The following is an 18,710-nucleotide window of genomic DNA, read 5'->3' on the forward strand; positions in this document are numbered from 1 at the left end:
TTCCCCTTATACTCAACGATATTATCCATCAATGCATTACGAAACACTTAGAGTTCGTTTCAAATTTGTGTTTGGTCTCTTTTGTTTTTGAACTAGATCGTGAATCACTGAGTGTCTTATTTGTCTTATAATTTCAACTTAAATTGTGAATCACTTAGTGTGATATGTACCGTTTAATTTCAACTTGAATTGTAATTCACTGGGTATCGTATACATCTAATGTAGTTATAACTCCGACTTAGATTCTGAATGACCGAGTCATATTTATCTCATAATCACACATGAACGTATCTTTTCGTAGGTGACAAGTACCTTTTTTTTACCAATACACTAAGTTTGCAACGGAAAATAATCTATGAGTCACATTGAAGTTTTAAAATGTGGTATATTTTATTCAGCCTTCCAGAACACTTTATTCACAACGTTAACCCTTGGAATGCTGGTAACATTATTGTGACTACTTCCGTCACAACATACAGACTTACACTCTTCCAATCACATTTTATGATAGGAAAACGACCCCTTTGATTAATTCCAACTATGATATAGTACTACCCACGCGTTGGTTTATTATCACTTTACAACTGTAACCTCCCGGGGAACATTCGTCCTCCAAATTTCTGGCTCTAGATTCTAATTACTAGTAAATGCCACATTGTTATGCCTATGTTGCGGCTTTGGCAAAAGTTGCGTTGATTTCATGCCAAATTAAATACCAAACATGTTTCATAATCTATCTTCAACCTGTTGAGATCTATATTGCTTGCGTCAGTAATCTAAACCGCCAACGCAAAAAAAAGAATGCGTCGATGCCATGCCAAATTAGATAACATACATGTTTCATAATCAGTCATCGACCTATTGACATCTATATTGCTTGCGTTAGTAATTAAAACCGGAAAAAAACTTGAAAGAAAATGAAGCCATTCTCTCCAAGGGGACCTCTGATTACGGTTAAGAATGATGGACCGGATATTTGAATGTTTGAGTGCGAAGCAATTTCCGGACGAAGCACGCTCGAGGCCTTAGTGCGTCAGAGGTACGCTTTCAGGGAAGATTGGATTTAAATTGGACGCACTTCAACCGCCAGGCAACGAGCCCACGTCATGACTACCAATCCCTCATATGATCCGTGTATCACTGTATGTAATGAAAGGAAACCCCAACGTGCCCTTCACAGAAAATAAAGACTAAAGTATATTGTGCAAGCGGAAGCAACCAAAGTTTTTTGACATGCCATATCGTTTTTCATGGTCAAAAGAGACATACATTTTTCTTTGGACAGTGCGTGGGACGAACATACGTCTGCTATATTCACTTACATCTTGGTTTATCGTTTATATCTATGCATATGTCTCAGTTTATTGTCCTATATTGTTACAAAGATGATTGTTGAAATGAAAGACCGATAGGCGATACGGAAAGCTGAGACCATTTCTGACTCGGATAGACAATTGTGGTACAAAATGGTTCCATAGCAGGATGAAAAACAATACCTTCCAGCGCAATGAGGAAACCTTGTACAACACGTAACTCGGTCAGAAGTAGTTTATAGCATCACCCGTCTCTGGTGGTTGCTAGACCAACCACACAGCCCCGCTCACCTCCGTTAAAACGTCGAGATGCAAAATAAGAACATAGAAATATTTGATAGACATGCTTCCACTATCTCATTCGTTGAACCGCAAATTGCTATGCTATGATTGGTTGAACTGCTTATTGTGATGGACAGTCAGGATCACTCGATTCATTCTACAATTCTTGTTACGTCTTATGTTGATGCAGGAATGAAAAGGTTCTCGAAAGACATCAAGACAATGTTGGGATTTGAGCCGCCCATTTACTTCAAGGTTTGCTGGGTCGCCATCACCCCGGCTCTTCTGCTGGTAAGTCCCCCCTCTTCTTTGGTTTAATGGTATGGTCTTTCCTAGCAACGACATGTACATGACGAAATGAAGTGCCAGTCTTTCACAGTTACACAGTATGGTAGAAAATCGTTTGGCACACAGAAACTGCTTAAAAGGTCGCACATTCATTAGCTTTCAAGCAATAGCAATGTTTTCCTTTGCTGAAAATATTGAAAAGCATACCTGCATGACAGGTAAAGCCTATGTCCCACACAGCCGACGTGTCGTTGTAATGAAGCGGAAAGAAATGAAATGGAACGAAACGGAATTGAATTTTGTAACCAAAGTAGAACGGGAGTGACTGCCGGGGTTGACAGAAGAAAGGTTGACCAAAGGTCGCCAGTAGTGTTGGTCAACAAGGCGACATATGTCCCTGTCCCAAGATGAACATTCTCTATCTGTCACAGTGTCGCAGTTCAATAAGCCCCAGTCACACACAACTGACCATGGCCTCCCGCCCTTCTCCAGACTATGGTTGCATGGGAGTTAGTCGTGAGCAAGGTTCTCTATGGTTGGGAGTTAGTCGGCGACAAAAGTCGTTTGATTAAGCCGACTGTAAATTTGTAACAATCAAAGTCGGGAAAAGCCATATTATGCTTAGATGCAATCAGAGGATCGAAGTGGAGCTAGGAAAGGATGAATTTCAGACAACTCGAGTACCCAGCGCCCACATGTGTTCGCAAGTGGTTGGGATGGATGTCGTGGGAAGGACCTGGAAGTGTGACAGGGGCTTAAAGCAAAATATGCGGGATATTCTACTCTCAAACGTTACTAAAATTGTATCTCCCCTGAGTCCCCTTGCCTCATTATAGTATTACTTGTGTACAAAGAGTGATTTACCAACCAGATATTCACGGATGTATATATTGTGTTTCTCCCACAGTTTATCCTGATCTTTAACATCGTCCAGTTCAACCCTGTGACGTATGGTGACTACGAGTACCCCAACTGGGCTGAGATCATGGGTCTGCTGATGGGACTGTCCTCTTGTCTGCTCATCCCCCTTGTTGCTATCATCCAGGTGTGTCGGCAGAAGGGAAGCCTACTGGAGGTAAGGAGCCATAAATCGGTTCACGATTCAAACTGTGCATGCGCAGGGAGAAGCATCCTGGGTAATGTATGTCAGAGGTGAAGGTCGCTAGGTTTTTGTCTAGACCATTCTGAATGTGTTTCCTGATGTGTTTATATCTCAGGGGCCTTCAACTTTGACATATTGCCCACAATGCTTCTCGCTGCGCAAGCGCAATTTAATCCCGACTCTTAGGACACAGGAACTGGAGAGTACTATAGAAATCATTCACCGCATGATTTAATTTTTTTTAGTCTTTTGCAACTCTGTATAGCACTGGAGCTTTACTTAAGTCGGGCTTAACATTAAAGTCACAGCTGAAAATTGTTATTAGACATCAAATTAACCTAAAATCTATGATCATAAGGGTCTCTCGTTTTGTAGGCTCGGTTAGCTTGATTTGTACTAACACACCTTGTTGAAAATAACAATATTTCTTGCATTAAAGTTTAAGTCCTTTCCACACCATACGGTGTATAGAATGTGCATCAGTGTTTCTTTGGGCCACACACCTGTGCAAGCGCGTATTTGAAAGTGCTGTGCTCGTTCTTTTCAGCGTATCAAGGCCGCCGCACAGCCGTCTCCCGACTGGGGCCCGGCCCTGGAGGACCACCGGCAGGAGATGATGAAGGTGTACGCCGGCAAGTACGGGGTGGAGGTGCCGCTAGAGGGCGCGCCGAACAAGGGCGCCGACCTCCCGCCTGACTACACCACGGCCACCACCCTACCGCGGAACGACATCAACGTGCCCTTCTCTGTAGCAGGCCAAATGAACGGTCTTCCTGTGGTGACGAAATTGTAAAGTCAGAACACCCCCTCCCCATCCATACCGTCGCGTCCCATTCCATTGTAAAAAGAGGATCCTATCAAAGAAATTAAAATGATCATATTGTATACTTGGAATTGAAATGAAATACCAGAGAAAAGGGGTGTGGCAAGGTCTAGGTATAAGCGGGTTCATCGTCCCAATTGCGCATGCGCGAGTTCAAAGGTAAACCCGTAGACTTGTGGTCGTAAATATTAGGAATGCAAGACGCATGCCCACACCTGCATCGATAAAACTATTCTAACCCAGAAGAAGCCAAATACCAAAATAGCAGGATATTGAATATTTAGATTTTGCTTATGGCTGCGACTTCTAAAAATGCTTTTGCATGGTGGTAAGTGCTACATATACGGAGCTGATATCTTGGTAAACGATTTTATTTTCTGTTATTGTATTTGCCAACGACAGCAAAGAGAGCTTTCAGATATCAAATAGCACGGCGCGATTTAAGACATTGTATTTTCGGACTTGTTGTACATTGGCATTTATTGCGACTAGGGGGGCAGCAATTACATTTCTCTAGTCAATGAAACATTGCATTTCTCTAGTTAATGAAACCTCAAAAACTTTATATTGTAAATATTGGCATTCCATTTCTTTAGACGGTAAGGTCTCAAATGTAGACGATAAGTGTGTATATACTGAATATCTATTTAGTACGTTTTAAGGATTTCTCTTATTGAGAAGCTTGTTTTTTAAGCCATGCAGTCAGCAACTGTATGTTATAGAAGCTTATAGATGCCCGGAAAATTTGTAGTTTCATGTTATTGTATTATTGTTGTCCGGAAAATTTGTAGTTTCATGTTATTGTATTATTGTTGTCCGTCCAAAATCGTATTTCACTAGAAAATATATGTTGATTGATATGCCAGAAATAAATCACTCACTCACACTCACTCACTCATCCTCTTGCACGTGGTGCGTAGAGCCAACTCGCTTCACAAGACTTATGCATCGTATATTTTGCCTGTGAAGCAACATTGCTTTTGTCGTTAAACCGATCTAGAAACCTTGTGAACCATGTGTTGAAAATAAGTAGTTCATACTGCACTGCAATGTACTAGCAAATTTAGTACACCAGATTGTGTCTCGTTGTGTTCTGACCAATGAAATGCGCTGCTTCCACGTAATCACGTTGTTGTGATTGTCTCTGAAATTCTCAATACTCGCTACGCACGCTGACCAATGAAATGCGCTGCTTTCATGTAAGGCTATCATTGTGATCGACTCTGAAATTCTCAATACTCGCTGCACTGTTTGTCAGCCAATGACAAACAGTGAGTTACAACAGCAAATAGTTCGTCTCTATTTATTACGGATATATTGTATTGCTGTAAAGCACTAGCGGATCTAAGTAATCAGTGTGTGTTTATATGTATGTCACAGATGACAACATTGATGAAATTGCTTAGAAATCGTGCCAAATCTCTCGTTGCTAATACGCTTCCATTTGTCTCATTGTATATATACTTTGCTTTGTATCAATTTTATTTTAATCCTTATATGTTTTATGTTTTGTTAGTCATATTTAGCTTGTAGAACCGTGAACACAATTTTAGGTATACCATGTAGATGCAGTCTTGAAAAAGATACCGTGGTGTAGTTTGCATTTGTTTGCGGTGGCAGCTAAACTTGGGATTATGTCTACCTTTAGTGAAATAAAGGCTATATACCTACTTAGAAATGTGGTGGAAGTCTTTCTTAATCAAATCTTCTATCTTGAGATGAACAGAACGTGTTTCACATGTAAGAAAATCGACTTCAATGTTATTTCCTTTATGGAGATCTCCATTAGTGTTACATAGAGAAACACTATTCTACCTGGAGTCCACTTACATAATAAATGAATGTAAATAACAAAAAAAATCAACAGTAGGTAAACGGAAAATTATACAAAATCAAATATAAACCACATTTCCTGATAGTCAGTCAAAAAAAGAGGTGGCACTTGTCAAAAAGATTCAAACGAACGAAGTCTAAAAATTTCCGGGCGTTGTAAAAAGTTACGAAACGCCGGTCATATGTCCTATACATGGAAAGACGGGAAATTTGTAATCACTACCAATTTTGTTCTAGATACACATATATACATAACTTCGTAATGATATAACAATAACGTTACAGGAGAAAATGATAAAAACAGTAACCTTTTTGAGGTGTAGGAAAACCATTTATCTGAAACTTGACTACATGTTCGGTAATGCAGATTGAAACGTTGCACTTCCAAGATGGCGCCCTTGGAATGTGGAAAATGGCATTTCGCGTCTTAAACATACAGCGTTATGAAAAAATGTCCAACCGATCGATGGTAACAAAGTACAGTACGCAAATCAATATATAACACTGAGTAAGCCAATCTGTGACATCTGGTGTCTTTCAAATATATCGATTATTCCCTGCAAGTATGTGACATTAGTGATTAGGCGATAGCCTAGTGCCCCGAGACCTTTTGTACACACACACGTACATTAACGTTAACAGCTGCCTGATTAGATAACCTCAAACATAGGACACTTAGGATCTAGGACAACCTCTTGCGTCAGCCACGAAGGCCATATGAATGTAAAATCCCTTTCTTTGCAGTGAGACAAAATTTAGGCCACTCCATAGCCGTTACGGAAGACTTGGTTAAACAACTAATCATTTAGAAACCTCTTAGTCTATGTTGCAAGAGACGCGTAATTTGGGCGCAACAATATGATCCAATATTCAAGTTCAAGCCTAGCGCCTATGTAGGATAGAATGAGTAGCGCCTAATAACATCATTTACGTCTCAGTAACAACACCGAGGCAGTTGACAAACGTTACGATCTCCCTCCAAACATCTGCTTGGAAAATCAATGAAGGTATTCCCCTGTGACCCACATCCCTATATAGGGACCTTGAGTATAATCTCTTGGCTGTTTCAGTATTTGTGCAATGCGGCATCATGTTTTTCAGCCAAGCACACTGAGCACACCCCTACTCTTCTCGATAAGTGTGTTGGGTTCTTTTACGTGGAGAGGTTTGACGCACCAAGCTGTGTAAGCCTGACTCCCTCATCGTGACACGGAGCCGACCGGCTTTACGTCACCATCCGAAATAACGACTCTTGGATCGACCCCCCCCCCTTCACGAATATTATCTGGCCTAGCAACAGGGACATATGTCAATGCCCTCTCTTGGTTGTCCATCATTGCTAGTCGATGAAGTCAATGCCCTAATAGAAATGTAATGGCTCTGTATAGAAGTGCAGTACCGAAAATCGCCATAGGAGTCGCACCCAGCTGCTATCACAGTGCAACGGTGGCTCATACCAAGGAGGTTATATATGTCTATATAACCTCCTTGCTCATACTACCTACATGTATTCTCCAAGCAGAGGTTTCGGTCGACTGGGGTGGTAGTGGCCTGCATAGCTAATGAGGAAAATCTATATTTGCAGTGTTTTCCATTGTCTGACTCAAATACATGTAACATATGTAGTTTATGGAAAGTGGAGCATCAACAGATACCAATTATGCAAATAGATTCCTAATTTGCATAATTAATGTAAAAACACCACAATTCATCTTTAATTATAGGACTGTCAATATTGCAACATGTGTAAGTTAGATAACGGTGTTTACGACCAAGCATATATTATGCAAATGTGTAAGCCATTTGCATGAATAGAATTGTTAATGGAGATATGAGGTCGTGGAACTCTTGTTACGTCTGCCTTCCGTACATACTACCTAGCCTAAGGCGTCGTTTAGTGATCTCCAATCAGATTTATCGGTGGCAAGGCAGTATCAATAGGGCCAACCTGTACAACAACCGGTGGTGAGATTAGTCGTTTAGCTCGGTCTCCGTTTTCAACATCATCAGTAGTACTTGGATTAACGACATACATACATGTGTAACGTTATATACGCATTACGCACAGAAGTCATTATAAATTAATGGAGAGTAAAGCCAGAGGGGGGGGGGGGGGGTAATGTAAACAAGTGCCAGAGCAAACTACATGTATAGTTAAAGGCAGTGACGTAGGAAGGCCACACCTCTACCTTATCAGGCACACCTTTATATACTTACCCTGGTATGTCTGCACTTTGAACCATGTTATGCCTAAAGTGGCATAGCACGGTTAGTTCGTGGGGCCATGAACGGCTCAAAATAGATTTACACGACCTCGTATATTCGCCAATTAGCTAGCCTCCGATGCAGACTCCTCCCGGCTGTTTTCTTTTTCAAGTTACATTTTTTATACTATTACATTTTTTTTTCTTATTCCCGGCCAGCAATAAGAAAAAAAATGTAATAGTATAAAAAATGTAACTTGAAAAAGAAAACAGCCGGGAGGAGTCTGCATCGGAGGCTACCAATTAGCCTCCTTCGCGGACTTCTTGGATCCATGGAGCCCCGGCGTTTTTTTTTTGGGGGGGGGGGGATTCTCTAATTCCTGGGTAAATCGTTTACGCTCCCGAAAACACAATTTTCTTGGTGAAGATAGTAATCATTACATATAACGTTACAATTCATAACAGAAGCTGACAATTCTATCCATTTATTTGGCTCCCGTTATATCTGAGATCATCTGAGACCACCTCAACTCAACTCGCCTACCCTTTCTAGGCATGTTAGGGACCAGTTGTCAAAAATCTCACTTGAGCGAGATATATAACGTTGTAACTGCCATGTATTTAACCACGAAGCAATAGCAATAATAATTTTATTTGCAAGTTCTTGCCCGAAGGCTAATTGCAACATGAAACAATACATAGCAAGGGTATACTGTACAGATAGTGAGAGTTTACAATGTTGACTAGTAGAACACATGGCTATTCTAAAAACTACTACGGAATACAATCTACGCTTTTTGGGCTTGACTCCTTTTTTGGAAGCAGTGGAAGACGAAGTGTCCCATTTTTTTGTAATGAGTGGGTTTTGGGAGGTTAACAAGGTTCTAGTTTTATTTTCGTCAGTAAATGTTTGGAAATTGTGGTAAGTTTTGGAGGCTTCTTTAAAAAGCTCTTTTCTTTCCCGATCATTGAAAGGGCAGTTTGAGATAAAATGTATTTCGTCTTCCACCGCTTTTGACATACAGTAGTTACATAATCTTTCTCCCACAGGTAACTTTTTGTACCGCCCTTTCTCGATTTCAAGAGGGTGGGCGCTAATTCTAATTTTGCTAATTGCCGATCTCAAAGTTATCTAGTAGCAGTAAATATTTTTCCATTGAGTATTCTGTTTTTAGCAACTCGTACCCACTGTACAATTCACTGAACTCTGGGAACGACAAGCTGCCGTAACGTTAGCTATAGAAATAACGGACAATGAAAAATATGTGATACATTTATTGTTTGTCATGTTGATCAATGTAAAAACATTGACTTGAATCAATGTATATTTAACCTCCTTGCTTGAATCATCATTTTCCACTCATATTCGTCTGCCTATCTGCTTGAAAATATTGCCACATTATCATGTGTCATGCCACCGTGACAATATTTTAATAAGGTGAGTGAGTGGGGCCAATCCTAGGCGCTAAAACACTAACAGGCAGGTGTTGATGAACGTAACGTTACAACTTTGACTCTGACAAGACAACACAATTAGGCCAATTAGCTGTTAAACCAATCAGACATTGGCAATCAGCGCTTCAACCAATGAGAGTTTGCATTTCTACACGATGACGGAGGTGGGTGGGGCTACGGGATCATACTGTCATTTGGAGCGCATAGGGGCGTGGTCATAATCAGCGAGTCACGCAAGGAATGTTTTAACTTCAAGGGGGAGGGGGGCATTGAAGCATGTGGAAACAAAGGAACCACAAGTGGCCGAAATAATGGGGTCATAAAAGCCCTAACAAGCTGACATATAGACAATAAAATACAACAGTCCTCCGATCTATTGCATTTTGAAGAAAAAAACACGTGTAACGTTGCAGTTCCGTCCTAGAGACAAAACAACAACAGCGACAATCACAGCAGCCATCTTCAGTACTATAGCAAAGCAGCCGACAATCACGCATACACAAAAAACAGTGCCATTTTCTTATTCCTTTGTGTCGCTCCAGAATTCCTTGTAATTGGAATCCTACAAACCCACGGAATTCCAGTTGCCACGTGAGAGCCTTTACGTCGTGGAAAAGTACTGGGGATTCTGTCTCATGAATAATTCAAACCCATCACACAAAAAAAGACAGGTCATTACATTACGTATGACGTCATAGGGGTGAAAAAGGAAAGTTATTTGCCGTATTTATAAACTAATACATCTATAAACAAGACTGAATACTACTTTATTTGTATTATTATAAGATTTTAATATATAATTATTCCAAAATTACTAATTTTTATCTTTTCGTGGTGTATATGTAAAAAATCAAACACCCCTACTTGTGGACTCGCCCGACCAATGACGCGTTTTTTCCCCCTGCGGTGACTCACAGGCCTTTTGTCTCCCGACCGAAGCGCGCGAAGTCTCATTCATCGTTACGACCTCGTCAAGACAACACCGCAAACTTATCGTGTCCTACCGACCAAAGTCAAACAACCGAGTATGGCACCCTCTGCAAGTTTCGGACGAGATTCTGAAGAAAAGGTAAGCCTTGTTAATAGATATAAATTTTGAGAATTTATATTTTACATGGCTCTTATGGAAATTTCATTGTGCGTTATCTTTTGTGTGATCGGTGTCCGTTGCATTGGGCGGGTTGTGTATTAACGGTGAGTAACTAATATGTACATGTCTGTGTCAATGTTAAATTTTAGACTTTAAGCCCAGATTCAAAACGTTGGAATGAGGAAAGAAATAGTGTAAAACATGCCCCCCTCCCAACGCACATGCGGTACGAATTTGTGAGTCTTTCCATGTGGCACATCCGGTACAGGGAAATATACGTAACGGCTAACGAATTTCTGGACATATTTGGTGGTCATTTAATAGTGGTCATTCTGTAATGGTCAGGTCCGATCAAGGATTGACCGTATGATCGTGCAAAACAGGAACGAGTTTCTTTTATAATGAGCAGTTCGAAAAACACGGATACAGAACTAGAAATATGATACCGGCCCACGTGAAAATCTTTCCCGCCCTTCGCGATAAAACAAAGTGTTCGTTTCAAAAACAAAAGCCATTTCGCGCTCTGTTGTGGAGACAACTACACAAAAACATACAAAACGTTAGTAATAGCGGGCATCTACGTCTTTCATTCAAATTCAAAAACTCTAAGTGTGAGGTAGTCTAGTAATTAGTAGTCTAGTAATTATCAGTTTATTGTTTCTCAGAGGTATAACGTATCAGAAGTGTTACCCTGCGGGGAGCCACACCCCTTTAGCATGGGAAGAATCAAAAGGCACTTTATAATCCTTTTGAAGAGGATCACAGTGATAATTATACCCGTTGAAAATCATTTCCTCCTGTCGTATTGTCTTAATTAGATGAGTATGTCTTTAGGGAGGAAGTTTGCTTACTTCTCAAATGGGAGTCATCTCAAAAACGTCAATTCGTGGGTGGGTTCTGAATCTAATTTGCGCACACAGGATGACTCTGTTATGTACATTTTAAAAGGAAATTTAATGATTTGTTTAATCTTAGTTGCTTCATACATCTTTAGTAGGGGTGGTTACCGGTACCGTGTACCGGTACAAAACCAGTATTTCTTAATGGACCGGTCCAAAAAAAACGGTTCGGAAAAAACCAGTGGACCGGCCTATGGACCGACTAGAAAATTCATAGTACCAGGCTACCAGCAGGCGGCCACATAACTGGTCTAAGAAAATACAAAACAGCAGATTTAACGAGTCGTTTTCGAAGACGTTAGCTGTGAATGATATCTAGAAACACTCAGGATGAGTAAACAGACGGCGAGGAGAGTATAGTTATAATTTTCAGACAAAGTGCAAACCTAAGAAATTATATCGTTCCAGACATGACGTTTGGAGACTTTTAGTGTGTCTCGCTAGTTATAATTTTCAGACAAAGTGCAAACCTAAGAAATTATATCGTTCCAGACATGACGTTTGGAGACTTTTACGTGTGTCTCGCTCTCCAAAATATGATGTACTGCGACACTACTATAATCAGGTACAGGTACAGGTCTGGACCTGACCCTCTGGACCAGACCTGAATTTTATGTACCGGTACCCACCCCTAATCTTTTGACTATTTTTGTGTTTGAGAGGGAAAATATGGATCATTTTATGAATAAATGTTTTTTTCTGATACTGTGATAGACTTATTCATTTTACACCAAAAGATTTTTAAAAAATCTTAAAAACAGACTTGACCAGTGAGGTCTCCTATGAAATTTGTGCGTCCTACATTCATGGACACTTTTATCGCTTTATCGTGCACAAAGTAGTAGTAAAACAAGAAATCGCTAATCAATCACTTGTACATACAAGCGTTAACTTTAACCAAGGGTCCAAAGTCACTTGGAGTCAATGTGTGTAGTATTGAAAGTGCTACAGAGCATTGTTTTGTTGAGCACAGGGCTGAATTGTTGCGTTGAGGAGTCCCGTTGCCTAAGGGTGTAAAAATCAGCTCAGTACATAAGATCTTCCGGACCCCAAGGACATCCTTACTTACCTGACAAACAAACACTTGAGATCAAAGAAATTATCCGCCAAGCCAAGCCCCTTTTAGGTAAATTTATCTTCATTAAATCTACTGTAGTTGTTAGTTCTTAGCAACTTTATTTAAATTCCAAGAATTGTTGGATATAATTGTCTCAGACCTGTTCTCTCAATGTCCTTCTTTCTCGGTAAGGCTGTTCATTTTTTTAGTCAAAGATAGCGGTTTCCATACTTATGTATCTTCCCAAGATGTCCTAGAAAAACACCTAGTTTGTCGTCAATATTTATTTAGTGTTGTGGGACAAACGGGTAACAAACACTCACTCAAAGGACAGGTAAGACTAAACCGAAAAAGGAAAAGATCCCATAAGATACCAATTTTTTCAGCTAGATTCCTGTCACACAATAGCCTCACAAAAACAGGCCATACGCTTTTTTACAAGTTAAATGTGCCGTATTTAAAAGTGTGCCACTAGTATTTGGAGCATTTAGGTCAAGCGTTCAGTTATAAGGAAAAAAACAAGACCCTGGGAGGGCTTTCAGTTTCTAGTGAAACAAAGACATTTCTGTATTCTGTTCTTCTTTGCACCAATACATCGCTAAGGGCTTCATGCAATCGCTTCTGTATATAGTGCTTTCACATACAATATTTACATTGTATTGTTATACTGGTCACTCAGTTTAGAAAAGGAAGATTACTTCCTTAAATTTCAAAGACACCAGCTCTAACTTAGCCAAAAGTTTTACCGACAAAAGTCTTATGAATATGATTTTTATAAATAACATGCCATTGCCTCAATTTTATTTCATAGCCATTTTGCTGGGTCCAGACAACAGCAGTGCTTTGTCAAGGCTTGACCGTCAAAGTATGCTGTTTTTCACGGAGACATCTCATAGTGAAAGGCACGCAGAAAACGACTGCTTTTTTGAGTGAACGCAGCAAATTGTTGGGCTTGCTTGAAATGTCAATGTCCAACAAATACAATACACCACAGCATTGCATTATCAAGGCTTTCTTCACTTGACCTTTAAAGTATTCCGTCTTTTTACAAGGCTTTCTTTCCTTTGACTTTCAAAGCATGTTGTTTACCACGTAGACATCCCATTGGCAGGCATATGGAAAACGTTTCTTCTGTTTTCAGTGAGCGCACAGCAAATAGTTGGGTATGGATGAGGTAGGGCTTTCAAATATGCATGAGCATGTCTGGCAGTGTTCGATAGCTAGATGTCACGTTGTGGACGCCTGGTGGAAATTTCCACTCATTGCCATTGTCTTGTCATACAAAGACAAGCGACATTTTGTCATAAATGATAGGTATTGTTCCGAGCAAAAATAGCCAGAAGGTGTAATTATCGTTATAGTCATTGACTTGTTTTGAATCATTGTCATTTTTCTTTTGTGTGATGGAAATTTTCACTCCTTTTATTGTCCTGCCTAGTCATATTAAATATGATATTTTTTCATAGATGAAATAAAAAATTATACACTTGGTGCCTCAAAGCAGAAGATACTCATGTAGCAATGGCCGCAGGCCTCAAAATTAACTTTTCTCCCTACTGTCCCAGCATTGTCCCAAAAATAAATTTCAACTGTCCCGAAGTGAGGATGGACTGTCCCAGCCCTATTTTCAGAAATTATGTATTACAACAACTATAAAGCTCAGTAAGAGTACAGTATTGCTGTGTAAGCTTATTGTCCATTGAAATAAACTCAAAATCAACTCAGATTCAAACTTGTCTTGTCTTTTTTATTAGACAACAACAACAAATTTATTACATTGTATCTTATAGATAGTAGTGCAACGTCCACTGCACATTTACAGGTAGACCACTTGCTGCAGTGCATTATCATGTAACAAGTGGCAAGTGGGAATTGGGAACTTCAAAAAGTCATTTTAAGAACATAATCTTTTTCTGAAAACAAACAACAATACATAGTGAGTCACTGAGTGACACTAGTCAGCGTTCGAAATACCCGTCTGCAATCTGCAAAATGCATAAAGATTTTCAAGATTGCAGAAGAAAAATTAAACAATCTGCAATTTTGCAGAAGAAAAAAAAATCAGACTCGGGATTCAATGGCTCTCAATTCAGGAGATTATAATTTATATAGACTTACTAGTAAGCAAACTAGCGGCGCTGTAGATATAAACTGAAACCCACACCGCCGCGCAAGATGGCGGCGTTTCGGTGCGTTCCGACTGCCTGGTGCTACTTGAGGTCAGTTTTTTCGGGGAGTTTCGACCCTTTCCGTGATAACTTCGGAGACGAATCATGTGAGAAAATGTCAAATTCGTGCATTTCCGTCAACCCTTGCTAGTCTCCGCGGTCACGATCTCGAGGTCGGCAAAAGTCGGGAAAACAATTCCCGGATGTTTCTAGTATGTCGCAAGCATGCGATTTCTACAGAGCCTGAATTCGGTGCATGGGCGCGATGACAGAAGGAACGAAACGGTGGCATGGCCACTACATTAGCCAGAGTCCTTCAAGCCCAGATGGCAGTGATGAAGTTGAGAACTACTCAGATAGATCTAGAGCACCGCCTTGCGTGGAGAAGGCGGGACATTTCCTCCTGTGCCGAGACAGTGGGGAGGGGGGCGCCCACGTGAAAAACAATAACATCCCCGGGCCGTCTTGAGAGCCGATTCTTCGAACTCGGAGTCCGATGTTTAAAACCGATAGCAATTTTTCAAATTTATAAAAAAATAAAATTACGCAGAGGGCAAGGTTTGTGTGAGGTTTCCTTATTTTGAATTTTTCACTATTTTCTCAATTTTTTCAAATCTTGTAATTTTTTCCGTGGGCCGTGGCTGTGATTTTTGTTACCACGGGTCGTGCGATCTAACATTACGCATCCAGAGCACGTATTCCTTGCATGGATATAATGTCCTTTTCCCCCTTTTCAGGCAGGTTGTTGAATTTTTCAAAATTTTAATACACATACTTAAATTATAAACAAATATTTGATTTGATTGATATTGAATAGATACGCTTTTGCTGTTGCAATTTTCGCTATTCATTTGAATATTTTTCACGCACATGTATGTTATTCCTGTTTCAAGTTTGGCTAGTAAAAATTAAAGATAGAGTGAGAATAAAGAATAACAGCAATGTTGCAAAGCTAGATATAATGTAAATATAAGCATATATAGGCATTATCAAGTTGCAGAAAATATTTTCAAATTGCAGAAAAAAATTTTGACATTCTGCAATATTGCAGAACACTGAAAAAAAGTATTTCTACCACTGCTAGTCTAGTACATTTACAGGGACCACATTTGTCAGAGTAGTCACTGTGGAAGCTGTGGATGGGGCTGAGTCGGGTCGGGGCGCTCTACCTCCGTGTGATCTTGAGGCTGTACATAATTTGCGTGTACCTGAAGTTGTCGAAGTTGCTACTGGGGCCGCTCCCGTGGACGCTGGGGCGCCGTAGCCGCCCGCGGAAAAAAAACTAGTGAATTTTCCTCTGTGCCATGAGGCATGGCCCAATGTAACAAGTCAACAAACTTTTTTCTCCAATATCCCACTAGTGATTTCGCGGGAAATTTGACGAAGTTTGCCGAAACTCACGAGGTTGCTCGAACTGCAACGTAATTTGCCGAGCTTTGCCGGTTAACCATATTTGGCATTGTCAGCTGATCTCCCGAGCATCAACGAGCTTACGATTCTTCACGAAGATCGTCCGGAAAGCGTGACTAGGGATCATTCGTGCTTAGTAGTTTTACCGAACATATTCCGGAAATACCCGAAAAATAAACAGTTCCAATTTGCCATATTTGGTGGATGCCGCGAGGCTGTGGTTGGTTGAATGTTGAATGAATACAGATCAGAGGCGATGGGCGGAGTCACGAATCATCGCGTCTCTGGAAGCCGTGCGCGCTGCGGAGATCAGAGGCGATGGGCGGAGTCACGAATCATCGCATCTCTGAAACCCACGCGGCACGCGCGCTGTAATTGCAGAACAAACAGATCAAATTCGGGGGGCTTTTGGGGGACCGGAGAGCCGACTCGCGTGCCTGAAAACCGCGGGGAGATCGGAGAGCCTGCTCACACGCCTGACAACCGCGGGGAGATCGGAGAGCCTGCTCGCACGCCTGACAACCGCGGGGAGATCGGACATTCTGATGTTGATTCGCTGATTATTTTCCTATTGTCCCAAAAGTGTCCCAAAGAGATTTTTCAGTTGTCCCGGCCTAAATTTTAGTGGCCCCGGGACATCGGGACATAGTTAACTTCGAGCCCTGGGCCGAATAGAATAGTTTTTCAGGTATTTTAACCTCCTAGCTAAGGTAGTCCGAATGGTTAGCTACATAATCAGGCTGCAAGGAGAAGGTTCTATGGTATGTTTTTTTGACAAAAGGATACTGCACCTTTATTTAACGTTTGTTTTAGAGACGTATCTAAAGAATAACATGACGACTTAGTACTATTAGTAGTAACTAAATAATGTGTGCCAAAATGTATGTTAAACAACAAAGACCCAGTTATCTTACCAGAAATGTGATCTTTATCTTGGAATACAGGTTAAACTCACATCTCCTTCAGTTGTTTTTCAATGGAAATTTCCACTGCTGGAACATGACACCTGGCCTTAACTGTAATGCTTGGGGGGTTGATGACAATAACTACTTACTTATAATTGTGAATAAATGGCCGTGTGCACAACAGGTCTTCAAAACTTGTTGCCGTAACACCCTGCAAATGCCCTGTGATAGTGTGAATTACAGTTGGATGACCTATGACTTTCTGATATGGCTCTGAAACACACGAGGCAAGTAGTACAGTCTCCTGGTTCCCGGGAGTCGAACCCAGGCGGCCAGAGCACAAACCCAGTGCACTTACCACCAGGCTAAAAGGTCCAGTTAGACTGGTCAGTAAGCGGCCCTTGAACCACACTGTTACAGCTCTAAGCAGAGGTGAATTACAGATTCCAAGACTTTTACAATGGTATGTTTTAAAGACAAAGTGTGTGTGTGGGGGGGGCACATTCATTTTCTGTTCTAGCTACATCCGCATGTCTGTGACTGGTACATTTACTGTACATGCTGCAGGCATTCCAATGCCTGGTACAGTGTTATCCAGTTCAACAGAGAGAACAAATGAACAAACAGATGAGTCACTATTGTAGCATGGGCATGAAGCTGGTCATTGTGTGCGTCCGATGGCACCGAAATCCCAAACGACATTCCTGTGGATTCTAAGGAAATGCCGTCATCTCGAAGAGCGGAGAAAGTGTTCACTTGTTCAAGCTCTGTTCGGTTTCTCAGGCCTTGGGAAATATTTTCTGTTTTGGTTACCCGACCGCCCCTAGCAAAAACCTGCCAACCCTAGCCTTTTTTGGAGGTCGACCGCTGGCGAGGGACTTAACATTTTTGATCGGACATCTGAGTGATGAAGTTTACAGTGGAACTCCAAGTAGTCTAGCAAATTTTCTTGCAGACTTCCTATATTTGACCAAGGTTTCCAACAGTTCATGTTAGAACGTGTAGTGAAATATGAATTTATGATGTTGAAAAAATTCCAGTCCCCCAAAGCCATTTTACATTATTCAAATATATGTTGTATCACTAGCTGAAATCGAAAAAGAGTCTCTGCCTACTGACATAATCAGAAACCTAACCTAGATTTTCTGAGGCCCCAGCTAGAAGTGGACCATTCTCTTCCAAGCATTCCCCATATAAGTGCAAAAGGCCATTGGAGAGTGAAGTTTGGATATATAATGTATCCCCTGCCCACATGCCTGGCATACCTTTCTGGCAGGTCCCCACCTAATTTGAAAGGGTTGTCCATGGATGCTGACCACCAAGAAGAGATTAGGTGTCTTGCATATCTGTGAAGGTTCTTGTGTACCATGCTATCTCTACCATGCTCAACGAAAAGATTTCACTATTCTTCAGAATCTTCTTTCAACAATTTTAATTTTTTCGTCCCTATTTCGATAGTCAGCACAAGATGAAGTAAATTAATCTAGCTGTCCGCGACGCAGTTGGATAGTTTGCTTGGTTTAAAAGTTTTTGAAATCTACATATAGAAGGACTTCTATTGATTGGTCCCTTTTTTGGCGAGACTGTCCTGTACAAAATTACACCGCGAAAGTATGCACTACATCCATAAAATGCCATAAAAATTCTTTATCAACAGATGTCAGTTTTTTGTCTATGTGCAAGGGCCAATTTTTCTCCTTGAACGGTCAACGATCCCAAGTGTGTACGGAACCATATATCACATCTTCTGTTTGCGGATTCTACCACTAGATGTAACATCAACTCGCATAGTTCCATCGTGTACCCAAAGACTGACACATAAGAATAAAAAAGTGAATTTTAAGAGATCTGCTTATGCAGTTTCTTTAGAAGGCCTTGATA

At 40.8% G+C, this 18,710-nt stretch overlaps 2 protein-coding genes across 11 annotated transcripts in view; both read left to right on the forward strand.

The window, feature by feature from the left end:
• The window catches only part of LOC136436410 (sodium-dependent proline transporter-like), a 71,624-nt gene extending 66,138 nt beyond the window's left edge, over positions 1 to 5,486 (forward strand). For 9 of the 10 annotated variants that reach the window (XM_066430380.1, XM_066430382.1, XM_066430385.1 and 6 more), the window contains 3 exons: positions 1,786 to 1,886; positions 2,791 to 2,958; positions 3,533 to 5,486. In XM_066430380.1, coding sequence (XP_066286477.1) covers positions 1,786 to 1,886; positions 2,791 to 2,958; positions 3,533 to 3,778 — 515 coding nt within the window. In that variant the 3' untranslated portion in view covers positions 3,779 to 5,486. The remainder of the gene's footprint in view (positions 1 to 1,785; positions 1,887 to 2,790; positions 2,959 to 3,532) is intronic. The other variant, XR_010756038.1, reaches the window with a different exon arrangement.
• A 4,730-nt stretch (positions 5,487 to 10,216) lies between these two features.
• LOC136436409 (sodium- and chloride-dependent glycine transporter 1-like) overlaps positions 10,217 to 18,710 on the forward strand; it is a 35,504-nt gene continuing 27,010 nt past the window's right edge. Inside the window, exon 1 of the mRNA XM_066430375.1 lies at positions 10,217 to 10,369. Within this exon, the coding sequence (XP_066286472.1) occupies positions 10,328 to 10,369 (42 nt within the window). The 5' untranslated portion in view covers positions 10,217 to 10,327. The remainder of the gene's footprint in view (positions 10,370 to 18,710) is intronic.

The sequence above is a fragment of the Branchiostoma lanceolatum genome, chromosome 6 (assembly GCF_035083965.1).
Source record: "Branchiostoma lanceolatum isolate klBraLanc5 chromosome 6, klBraLanc5.hap2, whole genome shotgun sequence".
Classification (NCBI taxonomy): domain Eukaryota; kingdom Metazoa; phylum Chordata; class Leptocardii; order Amphioxiformes; family Branchiostomatidae; genus Branchiostoma; species Branchiostoma lanceolatum.